This window comes from Gastrolobium bilobum, unplaced genomic scaffold, assembly GCF_033153095.1.
Source record: "Gastrolobium bilobum isolate Gb01-03AN ecotype WA unplaced genomic scaffold, APGP_CSIRO_Gbil_v1 utg27625, whole genome shotgun sequence".
Lineage (NCBI taxonomy): Eukaryota > Viridiplantae > Streptophyta > Magnoliopsida > Fabales > Fabaceae > Gastrolobium > Gastrolobium bilobum.
Genome location: NW_026896646.1, coordinates 69,853 through 94,146, shown reverse-complemented (window position 1 = coordinate 94,146; position 24,294 = coordinate 69,853). Strand labels below are relative to the sequence as shown.

The window sequence follows — 24,294 nt, the reverse complement described above, 5'->3', positions numbered from 1 at the left end:
GTTTGGGCACTCGTTCTGTATCACCAATTTCCTTTAGCATCAAATAGCCTTTTCTTGAGGCCGTTGATGATCACCTTATTAGCTGACTCAGCTTGTCCGTTTGTCTGGGGGTGCTCCACTGATGTGAACCAATGTTTAATCTTGAAGTCGGCCATAAACTCTTGGAACTTCTTATCAACGAACTGTGTTCCGTTGTCAGTGATGATCTCGGTTGGAATTCCAAATCGGCTTATCAGGTTTCTTTCAAAGAATCTCTGAATCCTGGCCGAGGTTATGGTGGTGAGTGGTTCAACCTTAATCTATTTGGTGAAGTAGTCTACTGCTACTATCAACCATTTGAGTTGTCCTTCAGCTGCAGTAAAGGGCCCTAACAGGTCCATCCCCCGCTTATAGAACGACCACGGTGCTGTGATGGTTTGCAACTCCTCAGAAGGTGCATGGATGATGAGTGCATGCTTTTGACATTGTTCGCATCTTTTGACATGCTCTTTCGCTTCCGCTTCCATAGTAGACCAATAATATCCTGCCCTGAGTGCCTTCCTGGTTAGAGCTTTTCCTCCCATGTGATGCCCATTAATGCCTTCCTGGATCTCGGTCAAGGCGTATTCGGCCTCATTTTGATTCAGGAATTTGAGCATAGGTGTATAGAAACCCTTTTTGTAGAGCTGCCCTTCTACAATAGTATAAGAAGCCGAGTTCCTCACAAACTTTCTGGCTTCTTGGACCTTGTCGGGAAGAAATCCTTTCTCTAGGTAGGCTACTATTGGCCTTCTCCAGTTCTCATTTTCAGTTATGAACATCACACAAGTCAGCTCTGGGATGCGTTGTTGTATCACAGTTTGATGATTTCCCGCTCCCTTTGAGCTGGCAAGCTTTGATAGGATTTCTGCCCTGCTATTCTCATTTCGGGGTATGTATTGGATCACCGCCTCTTCGAATTCGGCCAACAGTTCCTTAACTTGTTGGAGATATTTCATCATGAGGGCCCCCTTGGCTTGATACTTCCCTTCAACCCGCGAGGTTACCAGCTGCGAGTCACTGAGGATTTCGATCCTTCTTGCTCCGTGCTCCTTTGCATGTACAATTCCTGCAATGAAGGCCTCATATTCGACCTGGTTATTCGAAGTCGAAAATGCAAGGTGGAGTGAGTGTTCAATGGATACTCCATATGGGCTTTCAATTTTCACCCCGGCTCTGCTTCCCTTATAGTTTGAGGATCCGTCAACGTATATTATCCAGAGGTCCTCATTCTCTTTTTCTTTTCCTTTGAAGGAAGTAAGTTCCATCACGAAGTCGGCCAGAGCCTGAGACTTGATTGCTTGTCGAGGTTCATATGATATGTCAAACTCTGAGAGTTCAACGACCTAGTTGATCATCCTCCCAGCTAAATCTGGCTTATGTAGTACTTGTCTGATAGGCTGGTTGGTTCTCACGATCACTTAACGCCCTTGAAAGTAAGGTCGAAGCCTTCTTGTCGTGGTAAGCAAGGCGAATGCCACCTTTTCAAGCTTTTGATACTGAAGCTCAGGTCCTTGCAATGTTTGACCTACATAGTATACCGGTTGTTGTCCCTTATCAGTCTCCCTTATTAGGGCGGCACTAATGGCTTCTTCTCCCACAAAGAGATATAAGATCAACGTCTCTCCAGGATCTGGCTTTGACAGCGCATGTGGGGTAGCTAGGCACTTCTTTATTTCTTCAAATGCCCTTTTGTAGTCTTCCCCCAATCCAAATCCCGCCTCCTTCTTTAGGAGCTTGAAGAAAGGCAAGGATTTCTCTGCCGACCTTGGCAAAAACCTGGTTAAGGCCGCGAGACGACCTGTCAACTGCGAGATTTCTTTTTTGTTCTCTGGTTCTTTCATTTCCAATACGACCTTGCATTTGTCGGGGTTAACTTCAATTCCCCTATTGGTGAGCATGAAGCCCAAGAACTTTCCAGCTGGCACCCCAAAAGCACACTTGGCTGGGTTCAGCCTGATTCTCCGAGCTCTCAATTGCTCGAAGGTCTCTTTTAAGTCGGCCACATATCCGGCTATATGCAAGGATTTAACGATCATGTCGTCAATGTATACTTCCAGGTTTCTTCCAATTTGACTTTGGAAGACACGATTCATCATTCTTTGATAGTTGCCCCGACATTCTTCAGCCCAAATGGCATGACATTGTAGCAGAAGTTCCCCCTTTCAGATATGAAAGTAGTCTTCTCATGATCATCTGGGTGCAGTGGAATTTGATTGTACCCGGAGTACGCATCCATGAATGATAGTAGTTGAAATCCTAATGAATTATCAACTAGCTTATCTATGCTAGGCATTGGATACGAATCCTTTAGGCAAACCTTATTGAGGCCGGTGTAGTCTACACAAATTCTCCACTTCCCACTAGGTTTCTTGACCATCACAACATTGGAGATCCATGTGGTGTATTGTATTTCTCTGATGAAGCCAGCGTCTAATAGCTCGTCCACGTGCTTGTTCAAAGCCTGACGTCGGTCAGGGCCTATTTTCCTCTTCTTTTGGGAGACTGGTTTTGATCCGGGAAACATAAAAAGCTTGTGACAGCAAAAGGTTGGATCTATCCCCGGGATCTCCGACGCCTTCCATGCAAACACATCGGAATTCTCATTGAGAAATAAGAATAGTGTCTTTTTTACCTCGGCCTCCAGGCCTTTCTCGACCTTGGTATGACGTTTGCCGTCCTCCCCAATGCTGACATCTTCCAGCTCTCCTCCGGGTTCTGGACGAGGTGCTTGGAGCTCCTCCCTCATGTCTAACTCAACCAAATTTACTTGGTTTTCACATGGGTATACCGATTGGTCTCTAATGGAGGCTTTACCTCCATTTTTAATTCTAGGAGGAGATGATGGCCTTCCATGGATGATCCTTAATGTCTTATAATAGCATTATCTAGATTCCCACTGATCTCCTCTTATGGTGATGACCTCATTCTTTGATCCCACCATCTTCAGTGCTTGATGTTTAGTGGAAACTAACATGTCCCACTCATTGATCGTAGGCCGACCAATAATCACATTGTAGGAGGATGGTGCATCTACTACTATGAACTTAACTCTGCAAGCTCGAAATGCTTCCTTTGTTCCCAAAGTCAGCTTCAAGTCTATGTAGCCCTTTGGAGGAGATGGTTCTCCATTAAAGCCAATCAGCTCGGTGACGCACGATTTCAGATCTTGTTCATCTAAATTCATCTTCTGGAAAGCACTCCAGAAGAGTATGTAAGCCGAACTTCCATAATCGAGGAAGATTCTTTTAACCCGGCAGTTAACTAGCACCCCGGTAATTACCAAACCATCAGTATGTCTGGGTACGACCATTTCTAGGTCCTCTTCAGTAAAGAACAACCTTGGGGGAGCAGGATTATTGGCTCTTCCTTTGATGGTTGGTCTGTCTCTAACCGACATGACTTTTTTTAGGTATTTTCTTCTAGCATTTGCAGTGTCACCTCCTCCGCCCAAGGCTCCACTTATCACATTGCACTCAAATTCAGCTTCTTAGAACTCTTCATCTTTGTCTTCGACCTTCTTGCCCTTAGGAGGGCGGTCTTGTTCACGATCTTTCCTCTTCTCCCTCTTCGGGCTATGACTCCTGCTCCGGCTTCTTTGCCTTTGCTTGCCATTTTTCTTGCCCTGAGTTAGGATGATGTATTGCTTCAACTTTCCTTATCTGATGTGCTTCTCAATGGCATCCCGGAGATCCCAGCAGTTATCCGTAGTGCTTGTCAATGTGCTTCTGATCGTGAAAAGCACAATACTTGTTTCTGTCCAAGCCACCCTTGCTTTTGAGGGGTCGAGGCCTTTCGACATTACGCATCTCGGTTTGAGCCACCTCTTTCCATATCCGAGATCTAGACATGTTTAATGGTATGTAATTGTCGTATTTGGTTCTCAGATATCGTTCGTCCGACCTCTTGTCATGAGAGTCGGCTCCTTTCTTTGACCCTATCTGATCTCTATCTTTGTTTTTCTTGATTGGACTTCCACGATTCGTGCTTCGCCCCCTGGACTCACCATAAGCCTTCTGCATATCCTCAACGTCGATGTATTTGTTCGACCTTCGTCAAAACTCCTCCAGATCGTTAATCGGGTTCTTATAGATGGATTTTGCGAGTGGAGAGTCGCCATCTAATCCCGAAATGATTAAGTGCAGGTGGACCGGCTCAGTCAGGTTTCGAACCTTGAGGGCATCATCCTTGAATCGATCGAGGTACTTTCTTAATGTTTCATTCTCCTTTTGCCGAATTCTTCCTAAAGCATAGGCTGGCATAGTGTGCGCTTTACTCGTGGCAAAGTTCAATCGGAACGTTCAAGCCAGGTCCTCAAATGAATCAACTGAGTTCCTGGGGAGCCTAGTTATCCATGCCATCGCTTGACCTGTCAAGGTCGTAGCAAAGATTCTGGCCTTAATAGGTCCAGTTATCCCGTTAAACAACATCTCGGTCTTGAATGCCTCCAGATGGGTGTCTGGATCCTGACTTCCGTCATATGGAGGTATCTTGGCACTTTTGAACCTCAACGGAATTGCCAAGTTCATGAGCCTCTCAGTAAACGGGCTATCATTAGCCTCTTTAGCGTGGAGATAGTTATCTCCTTGGTTGTTGCCATGTCCTCCTCCTTCATGCTGGTTGTCGTGGTGAGGATCTCAGACATTTTCAGCTGCCGAGTTCTGACGTTCCGGTCCTTCAGTTTGAACTGGGCCTGTTCTGATGCTCCGGTCCTTCAGTTCTTGCTCTTCCAGCTCGGCCTTCAGTGTTTTGGTTTCGCAGATCGGCCTCAAATGCCTCCATCCTCTGGGCATTCAGCCTTTGTTGAGCCAGGAACCTGTTCTCCATTTCATGTAACCTTTGCAGGATTGCATTCATGGCGGTAGTAACAACGTGATCCTCACTTCTGGGCTGGTCATTTTGCGGACGTGCAGACTTCGCCATTGGGTTGCCCTGGGTCATGTAGGGTGGTTGCTCTGTGCCGACCTCTCCGACTTGCACCTCCACCAAAACTGGTTCTGAAGTCGATTGGAGATAACCGAGGGCAGACTGATATGACGACGGTAGGGGCTGAGCGTTGCTGGACGTCGAACGGATGTTCGTCATCGTGGAATGGGAATCGAAATTTAACATTCCCACAGACGGCGCCAATGTTAGGTCCTAGAAGACCTAATTGCTATACCGAATGGTATGCGCTCAGAGATACCGTAAAGATAGGTACCGTAGTTGACTTATAGCCAATATTCCAATCACTGCGCACAAGCAATAGGCTTATAGCCAAAACATGGGTGTGTGCACAATGATGGCAACAATAGTAAATAGGTCAAAAATTGTGTACCTGTGGTCTTTAGCCTTTTATTTATAAGGGTTACCTCTAGTGTTTGTGTAGATCTGCTAGTTATGGTAGGATTCAACTTTCTTTCTGTTGAGATAAGGATTCTAACATAAGTATCTTGCTTTTTAATATTGTTAGGATAATTAAGTGTTTATCCTTTGATTAATTCTTAGCTAGGTAGTTAGGATATGATATATATCCACAACAGTACCTAGAAAGAACTTTTATAAAAAAATAAAAATAAAATTGATATCACATTTTTTTTAATTCCTACTGACATAAAATACACTTTTAATAAGTAACGAGTATTTAGATCATAGAAAAAATTATTTTTATATCTTTCATTTTGTCAATTTGTATTTCTAGGTTACAGTTTATTCCTTAAATAAAATATTAAATCAATTTTATCGAATATTATTTTAACCATTTACGTTGGCCTAAAGATGGCAATGTGGGCCAATCCACTGCCAAACAATAAAAACGAGGCAGAGCGGGTTGGTCTGCTCTTAAAAGTAGTTTTGAAATATCAATGCATTTTGTTTTATACTAGGTTGACAGATCAATCCGTTTAAAAAATAAATAAAATAAAAATTTGAAATAAATCTTATTTTATAAATTTTTTAGTGCTTTTAATTCCATTTTACATTTTCATTAATATATAATAATATTCAATTTGAGAGTTTATGGGAACTCATTTTTGCCTCCATATGTATAAAATACCTTTGTCATAAATTTGTTTTCTTTTTTATTTTTGTATATGAGTATTAAAATAAAAATTTTATATTAAAAAAGTTGACACGACAAATAAAATACTACTTAATATTAAAAAAAAGACATTTTAAAGTCACTTTCAAATGCAAAATGCTCAAACTAAATAACATATATTTCATCAGATCCGACAAATAAATCTATACTATGTAAATTAAAATAACTACATGAATCCAACAAACACATCATGATGCTTGTAGTAGCCAAAAATTTCTCTTCATATTCTCTCCCCTACAAATACAATTCCAAGATTATATAAGTTGGCAAACAATTTATAAATATAGAAAACAAAAAACAAGAATAAAGAATAGAAACAAAAAAAATAAGATTAAGAAACAATAAATCTTTTAAAAGAATTATATAGGCAATCTCACGTGCTAAGATGTTGGTTCTTCCTACATAAAAAATAAATTCAAATTTATATTAAAATTTAATCGAATATAATTAAATTATAAAATAATTTCAATTGATTATATTTATACCTTTTATTTTTTCCTCAAGTCATACCTATTACGTAGCAAATCTTCACCGTATATTAAAGCTCGGATGGTATCTTCAACCAAGGTAGAACGATAGGCATTAAAAACTCTTCTTCCAACACTAAATGTTGATTCTGAAGATAGTGTAGAGATTGATACAAATTTTATGCCACTCTTAAGATAGTATTGGTGACGGATCGAACCTAAGTCATTCCACCACCTACTTAGCTCACATGCACCAACTGAACTATTACCATTTGGTATTACTATTAATAATATTATTTTTTTATTTAAAATAAATAATATGAGATAGACCGGCCTGTAGGTTTATAGGCTTGATATGTAAAAAAAGAGCCTATCACCTACTTTTTAAATAGGTTTCTTTAAAAGCCCGAGCCTGTTCTATTTGACTATGGGTGTGCATGACAACCTTCCCGGAATCAATTCTTTTTTAATTTCTGTTCCCGGGAACAGAAATGGATAGGAAACTTGTTTGGTAAAATCAGTTTATTTTTTTGTTCCCGGGATGAACCGGTTTAATTTTTGTGCTGGGGAATAGAAAAAAAAATCAGAAAATTTCTACTTTTTTGTTCTCGGGCACAAAATGAGAAAGACTTATCTCTCTCAATCACTCTCCACCTCTACCATCATCACCACCACCACCATAATCCCGACACGACTACTGCCACTATCGTACCACTAGTGTCGTCGTCACCACCCCTCACCACCACGATGCCACCGCCACCATTACCACCACCTCCATCCATCACTACCACCATGCCACCGTCACCACCACCACAACTATCACCGTCGCCGCCACCACCACCACCATCACCGTCACAGTCACCACCACCACTATCGCCATCAACCACCACCACCATTATCGCAACCATTGTCGTCACCGCCACCATCGCCATTATACGACACTGCCACCACTACCACCACCACGACGCCACCAGTACCATCACCACCATTGTCACCAACCCCCACTATCATTGCCACAGTCACTACCGTCACCACCACCGGCGTCGTTGCCGCCGCCACCAACCACCACCACCATCGTCACAACCATTACCGTCACCACCCCCGCCACTACCATCACCACCACCACCACCACCACTGTCACCTACCACCTCCGCCACCGCCACAGCCACAGCCACCATCACCACCATGCCACTGCTACTATTGTTGCCGCCACCAACCACCATACCTATCACCATTGTCGCAGTCACTGTCGTCACCTCCACCACCACCACCACCATCCCCACCACTACCACCGTCGCCACCGCCATCGCCGCCGCCATTACCACCGCCATCGTCGCAGCCACTGTCGTCACAACCACCACCACTATCTTCACCATGCCACTGCTACCATCACTACCATACCGCCGCCGCCGCCACCATGCCACTGCCGCCACCAACACCACAATCACACCATATGGAAAGAAATGTGATGATCCGAAATTTTTTTATATTTAATAGGAATTAGTTTTTATTATATTATTTGTTGTGTTATCAAAAACATTTCTCATTCTCAGAATAAAAATAGAGCATGTTATCAAACACATTTTTTTTCTCAAAAACTGTTCCAAGACACATAAATAGAAAATAATTATTTCTTTTCAAAAACAGTGCTAGGGAATAGAATGATTGTCATGCACACCCTATATGTAATAGGCCAAACCCGACCTGATATAGATTAGGCCGTAGGCCGGCCTGACCCACTTTCACCCCTAAATGTAACTTATATTTTTAATTTTGATCATTTATTTCACTCCTATTTAAGGGTTCTAATTATTTAATTTCGTGATTGAATACAAATTTGTCAGTGGCCGTTGATTCCATGTCTCGTTTTTTTTTTTTAAATGATGTGTATTTAAGTCAATACTGATATGAAAAATTTATTATTCTATGACAGAATAAGTCAGCTTAAACACGAGAAAAATGAAAAATAAATAATATAAATATGAAATTTGACAAGTTTTTAAAGAAGAGAAAATAGAACATACATAGGTAAATTCTCATAAATTCACATGCAAGTGCGCTATTGAATACCAAATACCGATCGGTTTAAGATTAAATATGAGATAAAAAATAAATAAATGGCACACACACAAGATATAAATATTTTAAAAATTACTTAACGACTATTTCTGTAATTGTGTCTTTACGATTTATTATTAAAACTTCAATGTTAATGCTTACCAAAAAAAAAAAAAAAAACTTCAATGTTAATATCCATATATGAGTCCTACAAAATTCCGGATATCTTTGTTTAGTTCAATATATAAACTATTAGTATAAGAGCATGTTTGAATTTGATTATTTTGAAAATATATATTTATAAAAGATAAAATAATTTAATTTCCAGATAAATTGATTTAAATACTTACTAAATATTTTTTAATCACAAATACTGATTGTTATTTTCTTTTTCATTTTCCAGTTTAAATACATTCGTACTGCTCTGTTCATAAAATATCTACTTCAACAATAACATGATAAAAGCATATACAAATTAATCGTTTTTTCTTCTTCTTTTTGTTTTCAATTCGTCATATCATTCTCTCTTTTCTTAACTAAAAACTCCCAAATAATATCAGATAAAAAAGAAAAAAACCTCTCAAATATAGTGTTTTTGGTAAGAATGGGATAAAAAAGATAGAACCAAAATGGTGGGGTCACCTTCTTAACTTGCTGAGTTGTCAACCCCTCTTGTATAAGGCAAACCCTTCCTTAGAATTAGGAACCGGTGAACACCGTAGATAGTTAAACCAATCCCCGGTTATACCGGTTACTCCTCCTCCGTTCTCCGCTCTGTTGCCGTCCCCAACTTCTTCCGTACACACACCCTACCGGCTCATTCCGGTCACCAAGTGCACCTTTCTCTTCTACACAACTGAATATCAATAAACACACACCCTCCAAAATTATATATATATTTTTTTAAAAAATTGTAAAGCCAGAAAAAAAAAAAACTAATAGAGAAAGACACAATCTCTTCATCTTTGTGAAAGTAATTGGGTTTTGTTTTGTTTTTAGTTATTTTTATTAATTTTATTTTTTGCTCTTTGGGTTAGCGATTGTCTCTTCCGTCGTTTCGTTTCGTTCCTTTCATTCACCGCTTCTTTCCTTCCTTCGAGTTTCGGAGAGAGAGAGAGAGAGAGAGAATTTCCTCGGAATTGAGGAGTGGAGGATTTGAGTTAGGGTTTTCAATTGTGCGGCGTTTGGAATTTTTGGAACCGAATCGAAATGGTGGTTCGGGATGCGATTTCGCGGGAATTATAGCTTCGATCTTGGCGGAATTGCTCGAATATTAGGGTTAAAGCAATGGATGTTGATTCCTCGATGGTGCCGGAGACCGATCACGATCCTGCGGTGGAGAACCATCCCGATAGAGAGCAGCTAGTGGAGCCGCCTTTGTCATCGTCGGGCGGCGGATCTCCGGCGCAACCGCCGGTGCAGCAGCAGCAGCAACAGCAACAGCAGGTAACGGCGGCTGCTCAGGTGCAGGGAAGTCCGGTAGTTGGTCCGAGGCTCGCGCCGACTTACTCAGTGGTGAATGCGATTTTGGAGAAGAAAGAGGATGGTCCAGGGCCGCGGTGCGGCCACACGCTGACGGCAGTTGCGGCAGTGGGAGAGGAGGGCACGCCCGGGTACATTGGTACGAGACTGATTTTGTTCGGCGGTGCCACTGCTCTTGAAGGGAATTCTGCGGCTTCAGGGACTCCTTCATCCGCTGGAAATGCTGGCATACGTATGTATTTTACGTCCTTGTGTTTTCCCTAAAAACAATAAGTAACGTAGATGCATCAGTTGCTGAGTACTTTGAAATTTGGTATTGTTAGTGTGAGTAGAATCTGGAAATTTATGCCATGCGCTTTGCATGCTTGATGTGTTTTAAAGCTGAAATATATTTCGCTGCACGAATAGGGTTTTTGTTTTTGTCTAGTTATTATAGATGCTTAAATGCAAAGACTCCAATTATTAAAAATAAAAATAAAAATGCAAAGACTCCAATTACATTGTGGTTTTAGTTCATATAAATGCAAATACGATGACAGAGGGATGAGTTTTTTAGGCCTATTCAATTTTCGTGGCATCTTTTTGGTCTTTGGGCCTTATGAACTAAGTATTTCTGGTCATAGAAACTATGGCTTTCGTAAACCTTGCTTTGGATACTTCATCTTGGGAACACAATGCAATAAAATTGAGTTGCGAATCTATTGAATTTTTACAAATTTTGTTGTTTTATAACTTTGTTTCCTTTTTAGTGGTTGGTGGGTAAGATTTGAAGTTTATAAAATTTCATTTTAAAACATTTCCATTCGCATGGCTTTTCGCCCCCCTTTTACGGGACAAGAAGTGGAGGAAAAATATGTCATCGGGGAACAATTCATTATTGACTTTCTTTGCTTCCTACAATATAGTGTGTTCAAACAATGGATTCGGTGGTTCTTTCCTTTATTGTCATTCACTTCACTTCATTCTGTTTCATTCCATTCCAATCCACTTAATTATATTTACTGCCTCAGTCCCGCTTTGTTAATTTGCGTGCCAGAATTCTATTTCATTATCATTTATGGCTTCACTCATAGCTGGGTTGGGCCATTGAACCCCAATCCAACTTGCTGTAGACCGTGCATGATTGTTTTTGTCTGAATCTTTTATTTCCCCTTTTCCTATTGCCTCCCTTGGCTGTTGTGTATGTCATATATATACTGCTAAACTTTTTTGTTTAAGATGTGGATAGTAATGTATCATGGTAACATTCTTTGTAGTCAATGAAAATTTTGGATTCACAAAAAGAAACTGTTAAATCTTTTGAGAGATGGTTGTTTCATTGTTTGCATATGTGGCTGCTTTGTTTATTTTTTGAATAGCTGAATGTTTGGTTCCTCATAAATCACAGAATGAAGTGATGGATGTTGCTGTTTTTGGTGTAATAATTTATTCTTTTTGAACATGTCAATATTATTTAATATACTATTGCCGATCAAAGAAGGAAAATGAGATAACCAGATTAAGAATGCTTGGTTTATCATTTAGGCCACAAGTACCAAGGTTCCAGCTAAACAATTCAATTCCTGTCTCCATATAATGTGCATGCCCTATATCATAATTTAGCCATTGTACTTTTGTAAGTCATTTGAAGGTCCATATAATTTTTATTCTAATTCTTAAAATTCAAGTCATCCAAGTAGGATGCTGTCAATGTTTATTTTTTCTGGTACATGCCAGTGTCAGAAACTAAATACTGAAAACTTGATTAAGTGCAAACATTCCTAATTTGATGGGAATTTGGCAACATCTGCTCATCTTTAGAGAGATGCTGCAAGATAACAGTGATTTGTCTAGATTTTATTCATTTTTTCATCTGGATAAGAATTGATACTGATTGGATCAGTAAGTGTTTATGCTTGAAATTTTTCATGATTGGTATATTTCGTTTGCTCTGCAGGTTTAGCTGGTGCCACTGCTGATGTCCACTGTTATGATGTCTTGACTAATAAATGGTCTAGGTAAGCTTAGTACTAGGTGATTTTTTCCAGTCTTCATCAAGGCTTAAAGTAATGGTTGTATGGCCTTATGTACTTTGCTTTAGTGCTTAAAAGGAAAATTCAATGCAGGATAACTCCGTTTGGAGAGCCTCCAACCCCAAGGGCAGCACACGTGGCGACTGCTGTGGGAACGATGGTAGTTATTCAGGTATAGTGGAGAGGGTATCTTTTATGTTAACTTCGTTTTGGTTAATTTTTCCTTTCTTTAAATGATTAGCTTAATTCTTACTTAGTGGAATATTGCACTGTAAAATAGGGTGGCATTGGTCCTGCTGGATTGTCAGCAGAGGACCTTCATGTTCTTGACCTCACTCAGCATCGGCCACGATGGCATAGGTTAGACTAGTAACCTATCACATTTCATCCCATCCCCCCCTCCCCCCCCCAACACCAAAAAAAAAAAGAAGACATTTATCTGATACAGTGGGTTCTGAATGTTATGTAGAGTTGGTGTTCCGGGCCCGGGACCAGGGCCACGTTATGGACATGTTATGGCTTTGGTGGGGCAGAGGTATCTCATGGCAATTGGAGGAAATGATGGTACTACCCAAATGCTAGCCCTTTTACATTCTTTGCCTTGGATGTTTGCTCTCCGAGTTCAAATTTATTGGATGTTACATTTTTCGTCCCTGCTTTCCAGGAAAGAGACCTTTGGCTGATGTATGGGCCTTGGACACGGCGGCCAAGCCTTATGAATGGCGCAAGTTGGAGCCAGAAGGAGAAGGTCCACCTCCATGCATGTACTGTGTCCTTGAAATCTACCTTTCTCGACTAATATTTTGACTTAAGTGTACATATCAGTTTAAACACTGAATATTATAGCTTTTTCCTGCTCTGTAGTCTTGAACTAGGTTCTGAGGGCTGTCATTAAGTGATTGCAATCGAGTAAATAGATTAAAACCCTTCATTTTCAGTTTGTGCATTTATGTAGATATGCTGGTTCATTGGATTATATGTTTTTGTGGATCAAGTTTGTTTGTTAACTTCGTTTTACTTGATATCATATTGTGTGATTTTGGATGTCACCAAGATGGTTGCCCCCAGTTTTAAACTATTTTAATGTCTAAGGTCAATGTCTTTAATGTGTTTATATTGTTCTGTTTATCTCCCTCTTCATTTCTTTTAGTAAATAAAATTTGACTTTATTTCTACAAAATCAGTGCAAATCGAATTTTCTGTAATTTTCATTTGTTCTGACATGTCAAGCATAATATCCATTGGTTTACTATTGCCTCGTAGATTTGGGTAGGTTTATTGCTTGATCATTGCTTTATTCTTTCTTCAGTTTGAGAGGTGTTTGATTTTAAAGTAGGATCACCTTTATTTTGTGGTTGCTTTTATGTGTGAAGATAATGAAATTGCAGAGGAGTGAAAATTGAAATGCTGAATTATTACGTAATGGAAAAGGCTCCTCTAAAGTGAGCTAGGGTGTATCCACCTTTGATTTAATAAAGTGCTTCATGATTTTAATCCACTAAGGGTGTATACCCCCTTGCTCGCTTTGAAGACAAACTCACTTCAGAGGAGCTTTTTTCTTCTGTAATTTGCTTATCATTTGATTGATAATGAAAAGTTTTGTCAAAGTCTTGATTAGCTTTAGTGTTGTGTTTCTGAATGAAGTAAGCTCATTATTGCTGTAATTTTTGTTAGCACAAGAGAGTACTTTAAGAACCTTGGTAGATGTCATCGAATAACTCTGTTAAACTTTCCTTGTATTTATTTAAGTTGGCTATCATTGTGCTTGAAATTTTTATAATGTGGGGTTGAGTTGCTGTTTTGTCATTTACTTTTGAGTAGGTATGCAACTGCAAGTGCACGCTCTGATGGGCTTCTTCTGCTTTGTGGAGGGAGGGATGCCAATAGTGTTGTGAGTCATCTATTCAGAATTTTACACTCTCTCATTCTATTGATTTGGTTTGCCTGGGAATCTTTTGATAGAACTTTCCCTTATTCCCCTTGCATATGGCTTTCATCTGTGGTGGCCTAACAAGAGTTAATTATCTTTGGTGAAGAGAAGAGTTACTTTTTCCTTTATCCTAAGCTACCTTGCACAAGTCTGATCACTGGGTAGGTCTGTGTATGCCTGATTGATTTATAAAGAAATATTAATAAAGAGAAGAGAAGTCCCGCAGGGGAAGGATGAGGTATCCTCAAGAGTTGAACAAAAATCTAAAAACAAACAAAACCGGGATACTAGGAGTGTGGCAGGATAGTCAATACCTTTTGCAAATTGGATTGATTCATAAAAGGGTGGTTGCCTCTCAATTCAGAAATAAATGTTACACTATTTATGAGCTTGACTTGCGCGTGACCCATGTCTAGGGAGAGAGCAATGCTAGGCCTGTGAATCTATAGCAAATAATTTGTAATAATCCTGTTTGGAAATGCTGTCCAAGCAAAGGACTTCACTTTAGAGTGAGCTTTGACTTTCATATAATTTTTCTAGTAGGAAACTTCAACAGTTTGGGAAGAGTGTGAGAAATTGGAAGATGGATGGTGAGCCATTTAAATGAAGATATGGCAGAAGGAAGAAAGCAGTGATAGGAGATGTGGGGAATGGGCCACCAAATGAGCCAAGTCATGAAAAGGAGGTGAGCTGGTTATCAAGCAGTCCAGGTGGCAAGAAAATAGTGGAGAAGTGGAGAAAATGGAAAAAGCTGCAGAACAGAATGATGAGGGGATAAAGGGTCTGTTTGATTGTGTTATGGTTTTTTTGTTCTTAAAGCTGTTTTGTAGAATAGTTATGAAAACATGTGTTTTCTTTGTTTTTTTGTTTTGAAAGTTAAAAGTCAAAACACAAAACAAAAACAACTCAGACATGTTCTCTAAATTTGATTCTAAAAACAAAAAAATAGTTACAATTTTTAAAACAATTTTTACAAAACATGCTTTATTAAACGGGTTTTTTTGTTCTGAAAACAAAATAATTGTTTTTAGAAGCAGTATTCTAATAGGGCCAAAAGTAGTGGTAGAAGAGCAGTGGGGAACTGGGGGGGGGGGGGGGGGGGTATGTGTTTTCTGATTTGGGTAATTAGGAAAGGATTGAGATTCTGGGTGGCCAGGTCTCGGTCATTTTTCTTTTCCTTTTCTGGGTTGGTTAGTCCTCTGTTACAGACTTCCATAGCTTGGGTGTTGTCTTAAATTTCTGGTTTTGCTGCATTTGTGTTGCTGTGAGGAGCGCAGCCTCCAGAAACTTCAATTTGATATTACAAGTCTTGTTTTGAGGTCCATCAATTGATAAGCAAGAGAATAATCCAGAAGAGTCCTGAATTCAAACTGACCTGTCAGAATATGCACAAAAGTGATTTGACTCAAGCAAAAAATGATGATTACTTACCTTATCCACCTCCATATCACTCAAGATTTGCTAAAGTGAAAATCCCAATTTAATAAGGACCAAGTACAATAGAAACTATTTATGGGAGGAGTCATCTACAGTAGAAAGATTATAGAGTCAAGGAAGGACACATTTTCGACCCAGGAATCCTCCTAAAACTTGATATGAGTGCCATCACATTGGTTCAGTGGTCTAAAAGAAAAATATCCCTGAAAGATGAACATCCATGGATTAGTGTAAGTAGAATTAATCACTGGTTTGACTTCCCTATCCATTCTGATCTAAACTATACTTGCTGTTAATAACTTGCTGCCATAAAGAGGTAAGTGTCAAGAAGAAAATGCTGTAACCACTTAACTGCCCGGGTAATATCTTACACCTAGTTTCCAAGACCCAATACCCTTCACTGTAATTGTTAGATAGATGGAAATCAACTGCTGAGATGGGGAGTAAAATTTCGTAATCTGACACTGGAGTCAAAAAATTCCCCATCACACACGCACGAACGCACACACACACGCACACGCACGCACACGCACGCACACACACACGCACGCACACGCACACACACACGCACACGCACGCACACCCACGCACGCACGCACGCACGCACGAACGCACACACGCACGCACACGCACGCACACGCACGCACACACACGCACACACGCACGCACACGCACACACACACACAGAGGTTATACTTATTTTCTTACTACTAAATCTTAACAGTTGATTTTCGTCAATCTAACTTAACCGTTGATTTTCGTCAATCTAACTTAACCGTTGATTTTCGTCAATCTAACGGTTGTAATTTAGGGGGTCATACTTATTAATTAATTATTAATTTGCAATAAATTACAATCGTTAGATTGACGGAAATCAACGGTTTAAGATTTAATAGTGACAAGTAGTAAGAAAAATAGGTAGTAAGTATAACATTTTCCTATATATATATATATATCATGATTTTCTCCATAATTTAGCCTCTCCCTTTGGAATATATTATCTATATGTGCTGAATTTTGGTATCCACACATTCAATTGTAGAATCTGACTTAACCATATATAGGATGGAATCTGCTAATAACTAATTGAACGCTTTTCATATTGATATTTGATAGGATGGAATCTGCTAATAACTAATTGAACGCTTTTCATATTGATATTTGAATTGAAATAAACAGACTCAGAAACTATCGGAGTACTTCTTGATGATTGGTTGTTGAAGTTCCAATAACTCTACCAAATCTATAATTGCTTAGACAGGCCATCACCTGCAAGTAAAAATTGGACGCTTTCTATCTGGCTGATGGCATTGATAGTCGTGGCCAGTCTATGTGGACTTTATAAGTCTATTGATAGTTACTTCTATCAATTTCTGCTTTTTGTTTTCCAATCCTATTTTCTTATAGACAAACACGAATTGGTGGCTTCATGTAATTCTGTTAAATTTCTGTTAGATATTTTTCTGTGACACTTGTGAACTGTTTTACTTCTAAGCTCTGGTCTTATTCTTTCCCCTTACCCCCGCGAATTATATATTGCAGCCATTGGCAAGTGCATATGGACTTGCTAAGCATAGAGATGGTCGTTGGGAATGGGCAATTGCCCCTGGTGTCTCACCATCTCCTAGATATCAGCATGCAGCAGTGAGATTTAGTTTCATTTATTTTATTCTATTTTTTCCTAGTTGGTTATATATTCCAAGTATCATAATTCACTTGTTTAATGGTTTTAGGTATTTGTTAATGCAAGGCTCCATGTGTCTGGCGGAGCTCTTGGCGGAGGCCGAATGGTAGAAGACTCGTCAAGTGTCGCAGGTTTGTGATTGTGGTGTAGCTTAAAATTTTAGTTTTTTTGACTGGTACTGCTGTTTTTTTTTTTTTTGGCCTTGTTTGATCTCGATTGCATTTATTACAAACTTGGTTTTTATGCTCTTACTCTGTTTCTTCTTCCTCCACTCTTGTGTACATGCATTTTTCATCTTTAACAGAAGAGTGGCTTATTTTTTGGTGAAATGAAGTAAGAACATATTCTTGTGGAAATCTGGGTGATCTGTTATACGCAATAACAAATACTTTTGGAATTCCATTACTGTTGTAGCTACTGTTTGTAGGGTAGCTTGCTGGTGCCTATTGCTGCTGTAGCCTTTAGTTATTTTGTACCAATGGTAAACTTTTTTTATATATTTTTATGTGAATGCAAGATTTATTTTTATACCAATGAATGCTATGGTTTGTAAAGAACCAATTCAACCCAAAAGCTTAAGCTGTTTGGTGAGGCTACGTTAATGGTTTTATATATCTCTAACACGCCCCCTTACACGAGAGCCCATTGGGTTTGAAGGGTGGATGATGCATTAGGCCCAGTTTACCTGTGCTAAGAAACTCTACAAGACTTAATTAATTATTAATTAAATGGGGGGCGGTGACGATCGAACCCGTGACACCGAGGCTCTAATACCATGTAAAGAACCAATTCATCCCAAAAGCTTTAACTGTTGGGTGAGGCTATATTGATGGTTTTATATATCTTTAACATGTTTAATTATTTTTTTTCTCGGTTTGTAGTGTTGGACACTGCTGCTGGTGTTTGGTGTGATACAAAATCTGTTGTTACCAGTCCAAGAACAGGTAGATACAGTGCTGATGCAGCTGGTGGGGATGCCTCAGTTGAGTTGACTCGGCGTTGTAGGCATGCAGCGGCTGCTGTTGGGGACCTAATTTTTCTTTACGGTGGTTTACGTGGCGGTAAGTCATAAAACTAACTTTTTCTGCATTTGTTTTGATGGGATTTATTTCCTATTTGCTGGATGACATGATACATTTTGATCAACGTTGTTCATTAGGTCAGCCTGCTTTCTGATGGCAATTTAGCTTCTTTGCTGTCTTTTGTTTACACGTTTTATTTAATGTAATATTTTAGTGGAATTTGTTTTTTGGATTTTTGTCTGGACTTGAAGTTAGAAGCTACAGTATGTTAATCTCTTCTATCACTTACCAGTATATGAATAGTTCTTAAATGATTCTAAAAAAGTTGGGAGATGGAAACTTATGAAATAGCTCGAACAGTATGACTGCCATAGCAAACATGCTGTTGATCAGATGCATGTAAAGCTTGGTGTTTCAAGGAAAAATAGAGTCGAGAGGAGCACATCTAGATAGTTAAGAGAAACTTGTGGGTATTTCTATTCATCTAGGTTTACTATTAGCTCAGGCTATGACATCAGTCAGCAACTATGAGAGAATTCCCGTTAACACAGTTGCTGAATTTGTTCTTCTCTTATCAATATATTTTGTTGTTGATCTAAGATTACATTATTGTTTGAATTGTTCTTGAGCACGGCCAGTCAATCCCTGTTCATCTTGCAAGCTGAGATGTTTGCTCTCCTACGTTGTCATTTTATCTTGTGGATGAGTTCTAATTTTTCACATGATGAGCAGGACTGACCATAATGTATTGTGTTTATGCTGCAGGAGTCTTGCTGGATGATCTACTTGTTGCTGAAGATCTTGCTGCTGCCGAAACAACAACTGCTGCTTCACATGCTGCTGCAGCAGCTGCATCTGATTTACAAGTGGGACGGCTATCTGGACAATATGGATTTGTTGATGATGGGACAAGGCAAACAATGCCTGAAGCGACTTCTGATGGTGCAGTTGTTTTGGGGAATCCAGTTGCTCCCCCTGTAAATGGTGACATATATACTGATATCAGCACTGAAAATGCCATGCTTCAAGGATCTAGGTATGGTAGCTTTTATCATCTTATTGGGCAAGTATTAAAATGTTACTTCTTTGGCTTCATTATTCACGTGAAGAACTTTGCACAGGCGAACTAGCAAAGGAGTTGAGTATCTGGTTGAAGCATCAGCTGCAGAAGCTGAAGCTATCAGTGCCACACTGGCTGCTGCCAAGGCACGACAAGTGAATGGAGAAGTTGAATTGCCTGACCGAGACCGTGGGGCTGAGGCTACCCCTAGTGGGAAACAAATATCTTCCTTGATTAAGCCTGATTCTGCAGGGCTAGATAGCATCGCTCAAGGTGGAGTTAGGCTGCATCACAGAGCTGTGAGTAATACATTTTGATTACCAAGGAAAAGTTATGCTGTGTCAAGTTTTTCATGAAGTATTCAAGTGCAATCTCTGTTCTCTTGAATTTTCTGCAGGTGGTTGTTGCTGCAGAGACTGGTGGAGCATTAGGTGGCATGGTTAGACAGCTTTCAATTGATCAGTTTGAAAATGAAGGCAGGCGGGTCAGTTATGGGACTCCAGAAAATGCAACGGCAGCTAGAAAATTATTAGATCGGCAGATGTCTATCAATAGTGTCCCTAAGAAGGTACATATTTGTCTCTATCACTAGTCATAATTGAGTGCAGAATATTCGTACTAATAATATTATGAAGTTTTTAATTTTGTTCCCGCTGTAACATTTTTTTCACTATCATTAATCATGTATATTGCCACATCATAAAAGAGTTTGACCTCTTTAATAGTTCTTATCATGGTCGACCTCTTGTTAATGATGTGACGATACATAGATGAATGATAGTATACAAAATTTTTACACTATTAGTTGATCAAAATTAAGCTCTTACAAAAGGAACATATTTTTATTTAATAATTCAGCAATGGTAATGGATCAGATGCACTATATTATTTTCTATTTTTTTTAAATAACATGAACTATTAAATGTCCGCTTGACCTATCGAATCTTGGAGACATAATCAATGGGTCAGGTGCAGAACATCTGATAAGTTATGTCCATTCACTTTCCTTTCGTTGTCATTGTCTAGTCTATCACACCCCTTCTGTTCATGGCAACTTTCTGAATGCGTTGTGTTTAATCTTGGTTTGCTTTTACATCCCCATTTTGATTTTTTCATACATATTTTGTTGAATCACCGGAGATATTGGCGTCACCTTATGTCAATTTTGTTTCTTATGATGATTCTTGACTTTCTTTATAGGTCATAGCACACCTATTAAAGCCTCGTGGCTGGAAACCACCAGTTCGCCGGCAGTTTTTCTTGGATTGCAATGAAATTGCGGATCTTTGTGACAGTGCAGAGCGGATATTTTCTAGTGAACCAAGTGTCTTACAGCTTAGGGCACCAATTAAAATATTTGGTGATTTGCATGGGCAGTTTGGGGATCTTATGCGCCTCTTTGATGAGTATGGGGCACCATCAACTGCTGGTGACATAGCGTAAGTTCCTTAGTTCCTTAGTTCCCATGGATAGCTTTATATGTGAATAATGGATAGTATGTTCCTCTAATTGTGTGAATTGCGGTGTCTGTTTTCTAGCTAAAGCCTCTGGTTCAATAGGTTATTTATCAGGATGTCTAAGCTTGGTTGTCAATGTATTAAGATGTCAAAACCACAATATGCTTTTTATTATTATTTATGCCATCTGGTTTGCTACCATAATTCGGTTTGAACATCTGTGGAGTCCCTCGTTAGATTCAGGGTCACTTTATTAGTTTTTCTAGGCTTGATGCATTGTTGTGATCTTAACTTGAGCATAAGTTCTTGTGATTGTGATTGTGATTGATTTTCCAACACATACATTTTACAAATGTCTCATGCTTTTCCAAATTTTATATTCATGGTACCATTTCTTGACCCATTTAGCCTAACCTGATCTACCTAAGGTGAATTGTTATATGTTATATGAGAGTTTATGGTTATAAACGTTGTGCTCTAAGTGGGATTTGTCCTGGCAGTTTGCATTGGATAGTGTAGCTTACTAGTTGCTAGATTGATTGTCAGATTTAATGCATATAAACAATTGGATTGTTTTATGTTGATCTGGGAGTTTATAGTTACAAACAAAACAGAATAAATGATTAGTAGTTTTTTTTCTTCCCCCATGTGCATAATATTTTGTTGTCAATATTATAATGCCAGTGATTCAGGCATTCGATTTTCTGTCGCTAATTTTGTGTAAATGACTCAGATATATCGATTATCTATTCCTAGGAGATTATGTTGATAGGGGCCAGCACAGCCTCGAAACTATAAGCCTTCTGCTTGCTCTAAAGGTACTCTGGATATATAGGTCGTCATTTTGTGTTGTTTATCAAGTTTGATGGTAACAGGTTTATGCATGGTTATGTGAATTTGCAGGTTGAGTATCCAAACAATGTACATTTAATACGTGGAAATCATGAAGCTGCAGATATTAATGCCCTTTTTGGTTTCCGAATTGAGTGCATCGAGAGGCTGGTAAGTAATTTCATATACTATACTATCTATTCTATTCTTATCGAATACTCAAGCAACCCTGTAATTTGCTGATCAGGGTGAGAGAGATGGAATTTGGGCATGGCACCGGATAAACCGTCTGTTTAATTGGCTTCCTCTGGCAGCTCTAATTGAGAAAAAAATTATTTGCATGCACGGGGGTATTGGTCGTTCAATAAATCATTTGGAGCAAATTGAGAATATTCAGCGTCCGATTACAATGGAAGCAGGATCAATTGTGCTTATGGATCTATTATGGTTAGTGCATTTGTAAGATTTTTACATATTCGTGACAATTTATTGTGTCCTTTTGGATAATAACAGCATGAAATGTTTATCTAGGTCTGATCCTACAGAGAATGACAGCGTGGAAGGGCTGCGGCCAAATGCTAGAGGTCCAGGGTTAGTTACTTTTGGGGTGAGTGATCGTGACCTGTTATTTTGTGAAATGGTTAATATTTTGTTTATTAGTTGCCAGGATAATGATATAAATAGATAGTAGATTCAATGTTTCTAGATTAGATGATAAATATTATATATTAATGCCGATTAATACTGGTTTGTGTGATTGAACTTGATGAATTTAGAATGCTCATATATTAATTTTATTATTCTAGAAATACATAGTGATGACTGTTCCTTCATGACTGAAAGGTCATGGGTTCGAATCCAGGAAACAGCCTCTTTGCAATTATGTAAGGGTAAGGCTGCGTACAAGGATTTCTTCCACCCTACACTCGCTAGTCGGGTTTAACGGGGAGTGATTTTTTTTACATATTGATGTATTGGTGGTGCTGAATTTTGAAGCATTATTGGAGACTTTTTAAATCAAATGTACAGTGTTTGTACCCTAAAACTTCTGCAATTGTAACATGCATCCATTAAACAATTATTTTTGAAGCTGTGCTTTATGTATGGACTTCAATTTGAAAAGACAATGAAACTTATCACTTCCATTTTTTAGTGCTGTTGCTTCAAGTTGTTGTACTGCATGTACTTCACATTTATTCCCTTCTCCTGTGCTGATGCCATTGTTAATTCCAGCACTTGATATTTCTTCTTATTTAAAGATTGCCTTTTATGATGGGCGTTATTGTTATTGTTAATTACAGGCACTTGCCCTTTTGGATGATGTCTGTACTTAATTTTTAAACTTTTGCTACCTTAAGAGTTTAAACTTGGGTTTGCTATTATGCTCATCTAAATGAGGTTTGCTATTGCAGCCTGATCGGGTCATGGAATTTTGCAACAACAATGATCTTCAGCTGATTGTCCGTGCACATGAATGTGTGATGGATGGCTTTGAGCGTTTTGCCCAGGGACATCTGATCACACTTTTCTCGGCTACAAACTACTGTGGTATTTGTTGCTGGCTTCTATATTGCACTTTTTTCCTTGTATCATTTTCCCTTCTAAATTTTGGCACTTCCTTGTGGCAATAGGTACTGCAAATAATGCTGGGGCAATATTAGTTTTGGGCAGAGATCTTGTTGTGGTTCCTAAACTGATTCATCCATTACCACCTGCAATTTCTTCACCAGAAACTTCACCAGAACGTCATATTGAAGATACATGGATGCAGGTATTCCTTCGAATATATATATATATATATATATATATATATATATATATATATATTTTTGAAGTAGTTGGCTCCCTCTTAGTGTTGCGTAATTTTGCACCTATCAAATAGAGGAGTGCATCTAAGTGAATTTTGAGCTAATCTATTGCGTGGATTTGTGGGATTAAGCATTCTATTTGAAGTTTTTGTTATTAAACATAATTTTTTTGGTTAAAATATGTACAGGAGTTGAATGCTAACCGACCACCAACACCAACTAGAGGCCGTCCTCAAGTGGCAAATGACCGAGGTTCGCTTGCTTGGATATAGTGATCATTAAGAATGCCCCTATTGTTTATGACTCTTAACGGCTTGTGCTATCGCATGGATTTCTGGTGTTACGTGTATAGCATGACGCCATTTACGGGGTATGGGAGCTTGTGATCTTAATACACGCAGAGAAAGCTTGAAGGCTTTCATAATGGTGGTTCTCACCCGCTGAATCAAGCAGGCCTTTACAAGATACAAGTTCGAGAAGCAACGTTGGTATTTACTGCTAGGTTCACTTTGATAAAGCTAGAAATTGCAGATGGGTTCCCCCCACCCATTGTAAATTGAGCCGTTGGTACAAAATCCAGGTCATGGTTGTCTCATGGATTTTTCTCATTAATTTTTACATATTTTTTACTCCTTGTCCCTAAGTTTTTTTTTTTTTTTTTTGTTGTTGTGGGAATCAAGAGGACAATGAGTTTTCTCTTTCTCCTTTTCCTGTGATGGTGAGATATATAAATCAGAAATCTTAGAGGTCCATGTATCATAGGTGTTGCATTGTGTAGTCCTCATCCATTTCTTGTACAATTAATTTTTGTGTGAATCAAAGTTTTATGACACAGACGTGTGAATTTTGATAATATAATTTTGTATTTTTCCTTATGCTGTGAAAATCTTGGGGGATTAAATATGGTTCACCAAGTACCGTGTCCTCCAATGTCTGGCAGTTGCGAGGA

General features: G+C 39.0%; 1 protein-coding gene across 2 annotated transcripts; it reads left to right on the top strand.

Moving 5' to 3' along the window:
* Window positions 1-9,401: 9,401 nt before the first annotated feature.
* On the top strand, window positions 9,402-24,177 carry LOC133301260 (serine/threonine-protein phosphatase BSL3). Of its 2 annotated transcripts, XM_061500878.1 has the most exons (22): window positions 9,402-10,336; window positions 12,041-12,101; window positions 12,210-12,288; window positions 12,397-12,476; window positions 12,586-12,680; window positions 12,781-12,880; window positions 13,938-14,007; window positions 17,026-17,127; window positions 17,217-17,298; window positions 18,049-18,228; window positions 18,955-19,225; window positions 19,311-19,548; window positions 19,647-19,817; window positions 20,450-20,688; window positions 21,440-21,524; window positions 21,610-21,708; window positions 21,785-21,984; window positions 22,069-22,144; window positions 22,950-23,085; window positions 23,169-23,308; window positions 23,534-23,597; window positions 23,698-24,177. In XM_061500878.1, exons 1-22 carry the CDS (start codon window positions 9,910-9,912, stop codon window positions 23,700-23,702), a joined length of 3,000 nt encoding a protein of 999 aa, XP_061356862.1. In that variant the 5' UTR covers window positions 9,402-9,909; the 3' UTR covers window positions 23,703-24,177. The 2 variants fall into 2 exon arrangements, with proteins under 2 accessions (XP_061356862.1, XP_061356861.1); XM_061500877.1 differs by having other exon boundaries at window positions 9,404-10,336; window positions 23,534-24,177.
* The last annotated feature ends 117 nt before the right edge of the window (window positions 24,178-24,294 follow it).

Bases quoted from the DNA above. Each gene is read 5' to 3' on its own strand.
- LOC133301260 (XM_061500877.1), top strand. From the start codon at position 9,910: ATGGATGTTGATTCCTCGATGGTGCCGGAGACCGATCACGATCCTGCG. The intron at 12,881-13,937 runs GTACTGTGTCCT...ACTTTTGAGTAG, and splicing joins GAAGGTCCACCTCCATGCAT to GTATGCAACTGCAAGTGCAC. The intron at 23,309-23,533 runs GTATTCCTTCGA...AAATATGTACAG, and splicing joins TTGAAGATACATGGATGCAG to GAGTTGAATGCTAACCGACC.